Source organism: Sceloporus occidentalis, unplaced genomic scaffold (genome assembly GCF_023333645.1).
Source record: "Sceloporus occidentalis isolate IW3139 unplaced genomic scaffold, rSceOcc1.0.p SCAF_52, whole genome shotgun sequence".
In the NCBI taxonomy this organism is placed as follows: Eukaryota; Metazoa; Chordata; class Lepidosauria; order Squamata; family Phrynosomatidae; genus Sceloporus; species Sceloporus occidentalis.
In genome coordinates, this window is record NW_028317032.1 from 4,006,671 (window position 1) to 4,020,593 (window position 13,923).

The 13,923-nt window shown below is 38.2% G+C and overlaps 1 protein-coding gene across 1 annotated transcript; it reads right to left on the reverse strand.

The window, feature by feature from the left end:
• Positions 1 to 5,489: 5,489 nt before the first annotated feature.
• Positions 5,490 to 6,314, reverse strand: LOC149288348 (protein LRATD1-like). The gene has a single exon (XM_089491916.1). The coding sequence runs from the start codon at positions 6,312 to 6,314 to the stop codon at positions 5,490 to 5,492; it is 825 nt and encodes a 274-aa protein (XP_089348042.1).
• Between the last annotated feature and the right edge of the window lie 7,609 nt (positions 6,315 to 13,923).

Genomic DNA, 13,923 nt, shown 5'->3' on the forward strand with positions numbered 1-13,923 from the left:
GTGACAAAAATATCAAACCCTGACTTCAAATGATACAATGAAAAATAACAATAATTGGAATATTGCTCTATGACATAAGGAACATTAGCCCAGATTTTAAAATATGTATCATAAAGGGCCCTTTCCAGCATTTGGGAATGGTCAAACTACCCCAGTATTAAGGAAAGGTTAATCTTCAGCAAATTGACTGATTTAAATATGAGTTATGCAGGTCTGTTCCCAGCCATTATCGTAGGGAAACTCATGTTGGCCTTCACAATACATAGTTAACGTGTTAACTTATGACAACATGGTGAATAAGCCTCATTTTCCCTAGAAGACCACAATGCTGCTATACATAACAGAAGAACTGCCCTTTTTTCTTTCTTCTAACTATTAAAACATCATTCTTTAAAGTTGTCTGGTTCCTAAAGTCCTGCTAGCACTAAAGCTAAGCAATTCTTGCAGTACAGCTGAGCACAGTCCTCACAGCTACCTTGAGTCTGCAAGTTCCAGGTAAGTATGTCAACTAGGAAAGCTTGGAAACACAAATCACTGCCTAGCAATCAATACTTAATTAGTGTTGTTTGCAATACATTGCTATAAGGAAGCGATAAGGGGTTCTTGCCTAAAATCATACTTTTTTGGGCACATTCGCCTTCTGGATAAATTTTATCTGTTTTCTAATGGTTAACCTGTTGGTCTATCACATTGAGGTTTATTCACTAAATGGAGATTATGTATGAGAGTTGTGTTTCAGCTCCTTGACTTCACTATACTTTACTATACTTTATGAAGAGCCAACCCCAGTGAGCCTCTGTTGCAGAGAGTGATTGACTGACCCTGGATAATGTATAGTTAAACCAGTGAGATTTCTTTAAAGTCCCCTTACTTATGGAATCTATGTTCATTATTCAAATTGAATAGTGAAGAGAGAGCATTTAAACCACAACGTTCCTGTCCCTTTTGTGAATAAACCCTATTGTGTGCATCTTAATAATTATACATTGTTTCTATGTAGTGTTAACTCAGTAGCGGCTTTGTTAAAATATGTTTGAAGTGATCATCTCATAATAGCAGCTAATGGAACGGTTCTGCGGAATGGACCATTCCATTTGTTCCTATGGCGATAACACCACTTTTTTAAGCTTTACACCAGAATCAGTAAGAGATGAGCAATTTAGTAATTAGGGCGAATTCATTTATATTTATGTATAATAAAAAAAATAAAAAAGCAAAAATGTAATGATTGAACTAGTGCAAATGTATTAACTCTTACAAGCCTGACTCTTGCTATCTCGAAAGGTTTTTTCGTCTAGATGAATTAACTTGATCATGTGTTTTCCTACATCACAATATGACACAATAAATGCATACATATGCTGAGCTAACACAATATTTTAATTAACATATTTAAGGAAAGGTGGGGGCCATCTACAGTGAATATATAAAAAAAAATGTAAAATGAGTCACTGTATTATAGCCATATCTTATAGAAAGTCCCGCTGCTTTACACATATTTGTGAGGTTATCCCCTCGGCTCATTTTAAAAAGTCACACTGTGCAATTTTTTCACACACTTTTAAATATATTATAGGAGATTAAAAAAAAAAAAAGACTTTCCCTTCAAAGATATAATAAAGTGAATTTTCAACAAAATCAATATAACCATATTTACATATTAATCGAATGGCTGCACACATGATATTTAGAATATGTTTTCTGGCAAATGTTGGCAAATAGCGGCCTCATGTGATTCTTCTATACTCACTCATCTTTCTTAAGCAATTATTACAATAGGACATGCTGTTGGATGTTTGGTACAAGGCCCGGACTGGGCATCTGGCACACCGGGCTAATGCCCAGCAGGCCACTGGCTGACATTGCTTCATACCTGATCTGCCACTGGAGCGGTGTACGGCCACCAACTGGATATGCCCAGCAGCAAGCACACTTTGTGAACATTGAAACTTATTGTGTGGCTGCGCATATCCAGCCGTCGGCCTTTAATTGTCAGAGCTGCCTCATCTTCCCAATCCGGCCCTGCTTGGTACCATGGTTGAACAGACCTCATTTTCTTTTAGATCAGTTCTCTAAAACCTTCAAAATTTGGTGCAATCAGAAGGTCATTATCAGCAAGGAGCAACTAACCATTGATAGTTCATTAAAGAGGACCTTCTACCATTTTATGATACTTGTATCAAATGAGGAAATGTTTTAAAAAATGATGTTAATGTTTTAGGCATTCACATGTTTGTCTGCTTGCCTTGTCATCTATACCTCAATATATTATCACTTATTATCATACTGCTGTGTTCTATAAACAATAGAATAGAATTACTCAGTAAGACCACCTGGCTCATGAAAGTCTATGGGGGATTTAGAAAGAGGACTTCATTAGCATTGCATTAGGCTCAGTGTGGTGTTTGAGCAGGAAAAGTCATCCAAAATATTATGACCTCCTACAATGACAGCCTACAGGTCTGCAGAAAAAGGAAGTTTATTTTTTTTAAATGAAAGAGTTAAACACCACTTTTTTGTCATTAGTGAACTATAATACTATCTATAGCAGTGTATTTAATGGACAAAAAATATATTTTCTATGGGGCGCCACCTTTTAACATAAAAAATCTGGGTACATTTTATGATCATACTAATAAAATCACCATATCAGTCAAAAATCTCAGAAAGAAAAACAAACAAAAATCTGATCTGGCTGCCCTAGAACCCTATACTTATTTATTAACCCCAATCTCAAGAATAAACATTTTTTATATTGCAGTAAAAAAAATCTGTCTGCTGTCATGTTGCACGCTTATCACCAACAACTGCGAGCCTTAAGATATTTTAAGATTTGATAAAAAGCAGTGCTTTACTTTTTAGGTTTATCGATCAGGATATTGGCTTACTTGCTGGACAGTATGAACCGGTATATAAAAGCACCAGAGATAGATCCCACTGTGAAGTATTCCATTTACCCAAAATTTTACTAATTTTAATTTCAAACTCTAACCCTACATAGCAGGTTTATGGATACTTCTGCATCAGCAAAAGGTGCATTAATCTTACTGACTGAGTCACAGATTAATTCATGATTCATCACTGTCTGCTGAGGCTGGGAGAACATGCACATCCCTAGAACATGCACCGCAGGATAACTCCTGCAGGTTTTCAGACACTGACCTAAAGGAAAAAAAAAATACCACAGATCTTAGGTTTTCTGCAAAAACTGGCACCGTCATGTAAAGTGTACATGGTAGACCAGTCCTAAAATCTCGACCCTGTGGGATGTGTCTTCTATAAGCAAATAAACAAGAGTTGGGTGACCCTAGCATAGAGGTGGTAGATAGCCCCTTTAACTTGGAGATGGTTATGGGGAAAAATAGATATGTATATCTACATATAATACATATGTATGTATGTATATATATAATAATATAATATATATATATACACACACACACACACACATATGTAACAAGATTACCCCTTACTTTTACTTCCTTATTGCATTTTTGAAGTCTACTATTAAAATTATCCATTTAATTCCTATACTCTCCAACAGAAAGTTAGTGACATTAAGGAGATCAAATATTAAAATAACTTAAGGCCCACTTCTCTTGATGTAAATGACTAACAAAATAGAGTAGTTTATTTCAGAGGAGAAATGTTAGAACCAGGTAATAGTCTAAAACTAGAGGGTTAGATGTAATGTAAGGAGGTTTTTCTTAACCACGAACGTGGTAGATAAATGCAACAGCCTTACATCAGAAGTGGTAGAGGCTAATACAGGAAGAGAATGTAAATATGCATAGGGTTGGCATATAGTTATGCTGAATCAAAAACAAGACCAAAGGTCTGAGGCTCTATGCTAGGCAGACTAGATGAACCCAATGGTGTCCAACATTACCTTTCTATGTAAGAATAAACTAACAACTCCTTTGGCTGCCAGATCAAGCATCTAGAAGTTGACATCTGTGAACCCTTTTTATATTTTTAGAAAGTGTTCATTTTTTGGCAGGAGACAAAAAAAACAAAAACCCAAACCTATAGAACTTGTATACTACATGAAACAGTTTCCAAATTGAAAGCTGCCATTGAATATAGAGAGTATAATAGTTTTATAAAGCTACATTCTCCATTGTAAATGACTTATTGTTCTAAATAAAAAAAGTGATATTTGGGCTGGATACACAGATATGCTGGTAAATACATGCATTTTTAGGTGTATAAGCACAAGGAAATGGTCCTCAAAAAGATAAAGTCTTGCTATCTGCTTTAAAGATTACAAATTTAATTTGTTGGATATCTTTAACCTATGGAAATAAGAATTCCCAAGAAAAAATATAAAAAAGGGAATATAACACAGATGAGATAAGATAGAGACAGGGGTGAAAATGTGGTTAAGATTTTGGGTGGCTCATTTCACTCATGGAGATATTTTTAACTCTTTAAACAGCATGGGTTATAACCTATTCCAGCTCAAAACTTTTATTCTTCCAGAGAGAAAAAAACCCCCAATAGATATGATAAGGGAGAAATGCAGGGCAGAATATGCATCACTAAATAATATGGTACTTAAAGGGTTAAAAAACAGAAGCTTTGTTTTCATTGTGCAATATAACCCTTAAAGACTGCTGTATGGACCTTTAAAATGCCAGTAAAGTGGTTAATGTCTTATGGTCTTATGTATATAAATACTAGGTTTTTTTTTTTCTTCAACCCCATATGGCAAAAGGTAATGCTAAGATATTTTTATTTTTTGCCATCAGGCCACTACAATATTAAAAAGCTGTAGGTAGTATGTATGCATTCTTCATGTCAGTATCTACAGTGTGTTAGCAATGGAATATTTTTTTATGTTTTGTTTCATGTCTGTATATTTCAACACTACTGACTCAACAGGGCAGTGCTTACTGGCAAACCTATAATTTAAGCATTGAAAAAAAGAAAAAAAAAAACAAAAACACTTAAATAACAGTGATCTCTAATAAAGAAGAAATATTATAAACCATGGTCTATCTCAAACTTGTGCAGTAGAAGCAAAAAAATAGAAGAAAGAAAAATACATTGTAACAAAAAGTATCAAATTTCACCAAACAATGTTTGGAAAATATTAAAGGCAGAGTTGATTTAATAGATTTTTTTCACAAGGCAGGAAAGAGTAAAGAGAAAAGACCATGTAAGCAAATAAAGAAATCCAATTTATTGGCCTCTGTGGTTAAACAATCATGGAGTAAAGCCATGAAAATACAAATTTCAATTTGAAATTTTATTTAGCATGTTGCTAAATGCTCAATATAGACATCAACACAACAGCCAACATACTCAGAAATTGTTGTTGCTTTTTTGTGGGGTTTTTTGATACTCTGGTGATACCATGTGTTATAAAGCCAAATCAGACAGTGGCTATGGTGCAATGCTGGTTCCTGGAATGTTGACATGATCCTTAATAATGAGTCTTAAGGTGCAGTTTGGCAAAAGAAAAAAAAAAGGAAGGGTCCATGTTCTTACTGTTTCTCCTCTACCATGGAGAGCTCCTTGAGGACTCTCAGTTTGCCACCAGCGTCCACTCTTCGTTTCTCTCTTATAAGGTCCTCCAGACTGTGAAACCTCAGAGTGTGGATGTTGTTCTCCTCTAGATGGAGTTTCAGGAAGTATTGCAGGTTCCCAGTGTGGACTTCTCCACCAGCCTTAAATTCCCTATTGCCAAACCTGCACCAGGCTGCAAAGCTCTCAGAGTTAGTCCAGCAAATCTCATCACTTCTCAAGCCAAGATGTCCACATGCGTTCTGGAGGACCAGCTCAGCATTGAGTGGCCTGTACCGGTACCAGTTACTCACCACCCTGCCCATGCACCCTCCCCCAACCTCAAATACGTTGTCTTTGCGGATTTCCCCTCGATGTAAGTGGATGATCTGTCCCTGTCCAACATAAACTGCCCAGTGTGGGGATGATGGGGGTGGAGGGTGGTCCGTTGCTGGGCAAATGAAGAGCAACTCCAGGAGGTCTCCTGGTTTGCAGAAGGCTAGCAAGCCCTGGACGGGGTAAACACTGAGGTCCTGGCTGCCTCTGAGCTTGGAAAAGATGCATTCCTGGCAGCTATAGGCGGAGAACTCGATTTCGTTGAGCAGTAGATGCCCCTCTCCTTCGCTGGGGCTGGAGTCCCTCACTGTGTAGCGCTCTGACTGCCCTCTATCGTCCAGATCCTCATCTTCATCCGAGAAGAAGTAAGCCACCCCGACCCGCAGCTCTTCCTTCTCAATCCCGGAGGGGTCCCCTGTCGGCAGCTCGCTGTAATTCAGGTGGGTGATGCGATCCAGTTGATTTCCCATCAATGACAGGGACAGGGGGATGTCAGCTGGGACGCCAGTTCTGCAGAGAACATAGAGGGGAGAAGCATGTGAGACATTCCTCCTGCGGGGTACAAAGCCCACCCAGGGACTGCTACCCATCCTAGGGCTCGGATAGCTGATCATTGAAGAGCCGAGGCAGTAGGGATGGCTAGATATAGCAGAGTCGGCATAGTAGGGATGGCTGGCCATAGAAGAGTCGGGCAGTTGGGGTGGCTAGGACACAGAAGAGTCGGGGCAGTTGGGGTGGGTAGGACACAGAAGAGTCGGGGCAGTTGGGTTGGGTAAGTCACATAAGAGTCGGGGCAGATGGGGTGGGTAAGTGACAGAAGAGTCGGGGCAGATGGGGTGAGTAAGTGACAGAAGAGTCGGGGCAGTTGGGGTGGGTAAGTCACAGAAGAGTCGGGGCAAATGGGGTGGGTAAGTCACAGAAGAGTCGGGGCAGATGGGGTGGGTAAGTCACAGAAGAGTCGGGGCAGATGGGGTGGATAAGTCACCCACGCAGTCTGGAGTACACAGAGCGGAGCATCCCCCGTAGGGTGTAATCAGCCACAACAGGCTAAACAAAGAGCTGAGTGCTTTAGTTTAAACCCATTCTTTGCCAGAAAGCTGCCACGCACTGTGGAGCTCGGAAAATAACCACACGATAGACACAAACAAAAGAAAAGTTGGTTTAACTCGTTCAGGGTTAGCGGTATTTAAGTCGTGGGTGTATAACTGCAAAAAAATAAATATCTAAAAAAAACAAAACAAAGACATAACACCTGTTGGTTCCATTAACTCATTCAACACCAGAAAGCCCCACACACACAGGGCTAAGGATAAGAAGCTTACTATCTTAACGCTTTGGCTGCCAGAGGGAAACCACTCAAGGAGAAAATATAGGAGACAGTACATGTGTAGCCTAATTTAACCCATTAATTAAAAGCAGGATAGGAAAGTAACAAAACAAATACACGTATTTGGATATTAACCCATTCGCTGCCATCTGATATACGAATAAATATCTTACCATGCTAACTAATTCGACAAGCAGATATGCCTTTATTGAGAAGAAAGGGATAGGGATAGGTAGCCTTCTTGGTGCATCTGTTAAAAACCCCTGATCTCCTTTACCAGAAAGAGGCTTGCTTTACTATGTAACCAACATTTTTCCAACCAGCCTCTCCGACCTGCTATCTATCTATAAAAATCCCTAATAATCTCTTAACAGAGAGAACATGGATATTTCCCTGTCTGAGGGTGATTGGATTCACATGCTTCAAGATCTACTCATATGGAGCAAAATCCATTTTAATACAACTTTTTCTGTCCCTAAAGCCACCGAGAAGCATTGCTGGGTATTGGGTTAATGTGTTAACACAGTGCTGCTTACACTAAATCAAGATTGCTCAATGCATAAATCTGAACCTATATGTATGGGTAGGATTTCCATAGTTCCATAATACATATCATATATCGAGCTGTACATAGTCCTTGTACTCAATGGTTAATGGATCTACGTCCATGCACTCAATGGGTTAATAGATATATGTCCATGCACTCATAGCTGCTGCATACAGATGGGGTGATGGGTTTTCAGGTCTGAATTCACCATAGTGTCAGGACTCTGTATATACTTCATTCAACTGAAAATCTGCTTGTAAACATTACATTCCAAGAAACATTTAACTCCTTCGCACCTGTTTATATAATCTTTAGATTCTAGATATGGAAACACAGCATGATCAATCATGCCCTATGCCTTCCAGCAGAATACCAATGCATGTTTAGAGAACACATCAGATCCCAGCGCACTGTAATAAGCTGAGCCCTGGTGCTATTGTGACTCTGCTCATTTTAAATTATTAACCCATTGCAGATCATTAGCCACATTCTGAGATCGATTCGTAAAGTAAATGCCTTTTGTAGGAGTCTTCTAAGCTCCAAGATGCTGTTGTGGCTTTTCAGGATTTAAACTTGAGGACAGAAATACAACCATGACATAATCTTACCTGTGTGTATTATCCCTGCAGCTGTAGAAAAAAATCCTAAATGCCCCTTGTGGTGGCCATGGGGTGGCTGGTGGTGCAGCGGAGGTGTGGGGATAGCCCTGGCCACTGCACTGCCTTTTGATTGCCCCACTTCCTCTCCTACATATAAGCTTCACCTGCGACAAGGAGCAGCTACTGGAGCTTCCAGCCCTTGTGAGTCCAACTACAATAAGATGGGACTTTACGGTCTACGCCCATCTGAGCACTCATTGGCTGCCATCTAGAAAGGGGCGGGTCCACAAAAAAACCGCACACTACAGTCCTGATACTGCTTTGTCAGTCGCCGCCCAAAAGGGGCGCGGTTATTTTTCGATCACCTCCACCTTGCTTTGATGCATGGTTTGTCACGGGTAAGGCACGTACGGTTTAGTGACTGGCCCGTTTATCTGAGGCAGGCGTCTGCTCTGCACCTCGGAGGTTATTGGCTGCTTCTTGTTGTTCTCTTACAGCGTGGGCGATGGGGACACGGGACTTTTTATTATTATAGCTTTCCTTAAAGGGACACTCCAGCCATTGTATGCACTTTAAGGCACTTTACCTGCATGGTCCCTTTAAATTGTGTTGTTCCTTTTGCATGGCGGTTTTTGAAAAAACTCACCCCCCCCCATATGTATTTGCCTTTTCCTCACCTTCCCAGGTAGATGCCCTGCAAGAGGAGTCGGACAGGTCGCTGTGATATACCGGCAGGTGTCTATTCCGACCCATGGTAATTTAAACAAGAGCACTTTCATTGATTGGTTGCTTCAAGAAAGAGTGTAGAGCTGGGGTCTGGTGTCTATTCCGTCCTTAGTAGACACGCGCATCAAGCGCTCCCATTGATTTCCAGCCTCAGATTGGCTGCTTCAATCAGCCAATCAGTGGAAGGCTCATCTGATGATGGAGAGCCTTTACTTTTTATTCTTCTTTAGAGAGCCTTTCAGGGGCATTAGACTGTCCTGCACATTTTTCATAGTTGTTTCATAGTTTTGGTGACAACCATATATGCAGTTTTCATAGATTTAAGGAAATCTATATATTTTTTATTCTGGAAAGTTAAGCTATTGATAGATAGAACGTTTAAGGCAACCCCTGCACCTGATCACACACAACCCCCCCCCCAAAGAAAGCAAAAAATTCCTCTTATTATTTCCCCATACATTCTAAGCAGAATAGTAAAAGTAATAGAAAAAAATTCTTAAAAACTCCCACCCACCTTACTAAATTTTATGTACACATAATAGATTTGTGTACGATAAGCAAAATCATTTTTATTTTCCTTGTTTAAGTTTGGGCGAGAATTTTTTTTTGACCGTTCAGTTCAGATTCTTGTAAATGCTGATCCAGAATGAAAAAAGTAAGCCAAAAACTCCATAAGTTGTTGGACCCATCAATCACACTTATTATTATCAATGATTATTTGGCTACTCCTATCAGCCATTTATATGTGTCCTCCTAAACACAGCCACTTCCCAGTCTACCTCATCACCACGGGTTGTTATGCTACCAAAATGACCTGTAATGGTGGCAGAAAGTGGCTAACGAGTGGTTGAATCTTTTTAGTTGATTTTGCCAATTATTTTCATTTATTTTGTTGAGGACCCTCCTTGTTATCGAACACTTGTCTGAAACCATCACATTTTCCTACATGGACAAGTCTAGTACATACACACAGATTGCACACCCAGCCCATGAAGACCATATTGCACAATATAGTACAGGATAGGCACATATAGGAAGGGGTTAATTCTTTAATCATGCTATAGATTCGAATTCGCAGGTTATTTTGTTGCTGGCCATATATACTCTTCACTTTTTGCCTACCACCTCTACTGCTAGTCTGCAGTATATGGGTTACAAACGCACTACAGGAAATCCTCTACTTTATCAAGTTTACCCAAGAAGGTAATATTATTGTTTGTGAATGTTTTGCAGTATAAAAGTAATAACAAAAATCTGAATAATTTCTGTATGAAAAAATACATAGTGGCCCATTGTAAATAGTACTCAATTATATAATAACTAATGTCCGCAGGAGGTCAGTCATTATTTATAGCACTGTAATATTTCATTAGCGTGGGTGGTGGTTTTGTGGGTCACAAGTATACCCGCAAAACTGGTTATGAGTGCGGATTTGTGTTTCACGCAGGCTCAAGTTTCCAGGAACTCTTATGCAAATTTGCTTTGTATTGCGAAATCGGGAAAAAGGACATTTAATAGCAAGATTTAAAGGAGAACGCCCTACACATTCAAATCTGTATCACTTAAAACTTTCACATCTACACTGAGTAATTTATGTTTCAAAACATTTATAATTTTCACATAATACAGTTGTTTGAGCTGTCTTTGTCTGGTAGACTGGGCTTAGATTTCAAACAGCAAGTCCTTATCATACAGCCTTCTGGTATACAATAGAATGGCTCAGTCTTAACCACCCAGAGGGTGGTTTCCAGTTTTTTAATTTTGAGTTCCTTGGTTGCCACATATAGCTTTACGTCATGCTTTACACATGTCAACTTCATTTTTTTCTGTTTGGTTTTGCTAAACTCTAGAAATGATGACCTAGCATTAAACAAATATTTTTGGCTGAACCAATTTATAAATTAATTCCAAACCTTTTGTATTTGGAGGTATGACACAAAGCTACATTTCTATGTTTGCAAACTTTACAAATAAATAAAATAAATAAATAAATAACAGCCACACTTTACATTGATTCAGTGTATCAAATTACATAGACTTAGTTGAGTGGAGAAATTACCCATAGCATATACTACTCTTTCCCCTAACAAAACCCAACCCATGATAGGTGAGGAGGAATTGTCTACACTTCCTCTTTTTACAACTCCAAAGACTAGTTTAAGATGATACGTTATACAAAGTGTAATATGTTGCTGAGAGCCAGCTATTGAGACCCAGTTTCAATGACCGCTTATTGAGTTAATGACTACTTTCCTAGCGGATAACATGATCCATTATTTCTGCTCCTGCTTGTCTGTCTCTTTGTATGGTTTTTTTGACCAGACAAATTGTCTACTCTACCAGAATGCGTGTTTTGTAATGTTCTATATTTGACTTTTCTTCCATGGAGGTTCAAGTTACATTAAGTTATACATCTTTGCTCCCATCATCTACTCTCTATTTCTTGAAATGATGACCAAATTACCCTTTCCCAAGATTGCTGATGTCTACAATGGGACACTGCTGTCTGTTATAGAGGGCCACTTGTATGAGCAGACATTCTTTTCCCAAATGAAATCATCCAAGGAAGATCAATGCTATAGATTTATTGAATCCATTGGTCAGTCTTAATGTATCTCTTTTTTAAGCCATTATATCTACTGTGTCTTAAAAGTCCTTCATACAACATTACTGAAGAAACCTACATCACTAGTGTGGAATTTACATTATTCTAGTACCTTCTATCTTAGGTAAGTTTGCCACATACATGAGCTCCAAACATCCTTGTTCTCCCACAAACAGCAGACATTTTTGGAGCCCATGAACTGATGATGGTCCTAGCATTGTTCAAGCATTTAGTGCAATAGGGTCTTGTATGGTCCAGGTTGTGTTCTGTCTAGCTGGATGATTAAGACTGAGCCATTCTTTTTTTTACCACAGGCAGTATGTTATGGAGTCAGGGTGTTTGGGAGATTGAGTTAAGGTATCCGAGCTAGAACACATACAACTGGCTAATATGCAGCTGTTAAAAACATTATATTATGGAAATGTTCTGTTAGTCATTTAAAGACAGTTACTCTTCAAAACCAGCAGGATCTTTGCTATGAATGTTTTTATTTCCTGTTATAATAATTCACTTTTCTGTATAGTTGCCTTCAAGAAATAAGCATCACACATAATATGATTATTGGTGCTAAAATAAAGTCTAAGATTTGCATTAAAGGAGCTTTTTTTTCTGAAAGGGTAATAATTATATAGAGAATCAGAAGCAATTTAAAGCCACAGCTATTTCAAAGCATTAGGAGGTAAATAAAATATGATTGCTTCCCTTAGAAACGGCAAAATATTTTGTACCTTGTTTAATGTTCTTAGAAGAAATTTGTTCCATTTTCAGACCCAGGGAAAATGGCTTCAGAATTGACAGTGGACAATTTGAGAATGTTGAAATTGAATAAGAAAAATGGAAAATGGAATTAAGTTGTCCATAGGGAAAGGGCTTGCAAAACAAATTAACTTATTGCACAAGGAGTATTTCAAACTAATTCCTTTTGTTAGGGGTGAGTAATAAAGTAAGAAACTAGCCATTCAAAACAAATTGAAGTTTCTTACTATGTATTTTTAGCCAGGCCCTCCTTACCTCTTGTTTTTGTAAAATTGTTATGTTATGTACTACGTGTTATGTCCTGTTTAACCATTGTACAGCACTGTGGAATATGATGGCAATATATAAAATAATAATTTTATTTCTAAACAATATAATATATGAAGAAGTCCATCCCTGAGCCAAGTGAGGCAATACCTGCCTGGACCTTTTGTGTGCTGCCTGGACAGCTCTTTGGTCTTGGCCATGGTGGAGAGTTTGGAATCTGATTGCTTCTGTGGGCAGGTGTCTTTTATACAGGTAGCAAACTGAGATTAGGAACATTCCTTTTAAGAGAGTGCTCCTAATCTCAGCTCGTTACCTGTATAAAAGACACCTAGGAGCCAGACATCTTACTGATTGATAGGGGATCAGATACTTATTTCAAATAATATTATAAAATCTAAATCAATTTATAATTTATTTGCATTATTCTGGATTTTTTTGTTGTTATCTGTCTCTCACTGTTCAAATAAACCTACCAGTGGGCAAACGTACGAAATTATCAGGGGATCAAATACTATTTTCCTTCACTATAGATATATAAACTTTAAAAATCTGTGTCCCCATAAAAGGCAACTTTTTGAGGCATAAATGTCCCTTGAATAAAACAAATGATAAAGAGTAGCCGGAAAGGATGGGAAATCCTACAGCAAGAGTAACAATAGCACACAATAACTAGTTCATATAAACACACAAAAAAACCAAATAACCCTGTGCAAGGTGACACATCAATCCAGTGAAAACCCAAAGGTGCTAATAAAAGTGGGAAAAAAATGTATATAGTATCCTAATTAGATAAAGAACTGTACCTTCCCATATATATAGAAGAGAGCGAGTAGAAAAAGGGAATAGTTATGTAATAAAGAAAATCAAATAGTAGATAACTACATAAAATATTAATAATTAAACATGGCCAATAGAAAGAGGGCTTCAATCAGTTATGTGTGTAAACTTCAAAGGACCTCCACGTCCTTTAAGAGAGATCAACTCGTTGGTCAAAGTGTAATCCAAGCATTTAATAGATAGAAATCGAACGAGGTAGTCTTATCTGTTTTCTGGTGTGTGTATATATGTCCCTACAAATGAAAAAAATAGACAATCATGTCACTGCATTCTACAAAATATAATATTTCATATACAGTCTCTATAGTACTTGGAAGTTTAATGAAAACTCCAGTAATTATTTTTATACCTTTTGTCTTCTGTCTTTACTCGATTTTCTTCAGTTGATATGTATATTTCCCATGGCGTTTATTTC

Coding starts and splice junctions, on each gene's coding strand:
- LOC149288348 (XM_089491916.1), bottom strand. CDS start 6,314: ATGGGAAATCAACTGGATCGCATCACCCACCTGAATTACAGCGAGCTG.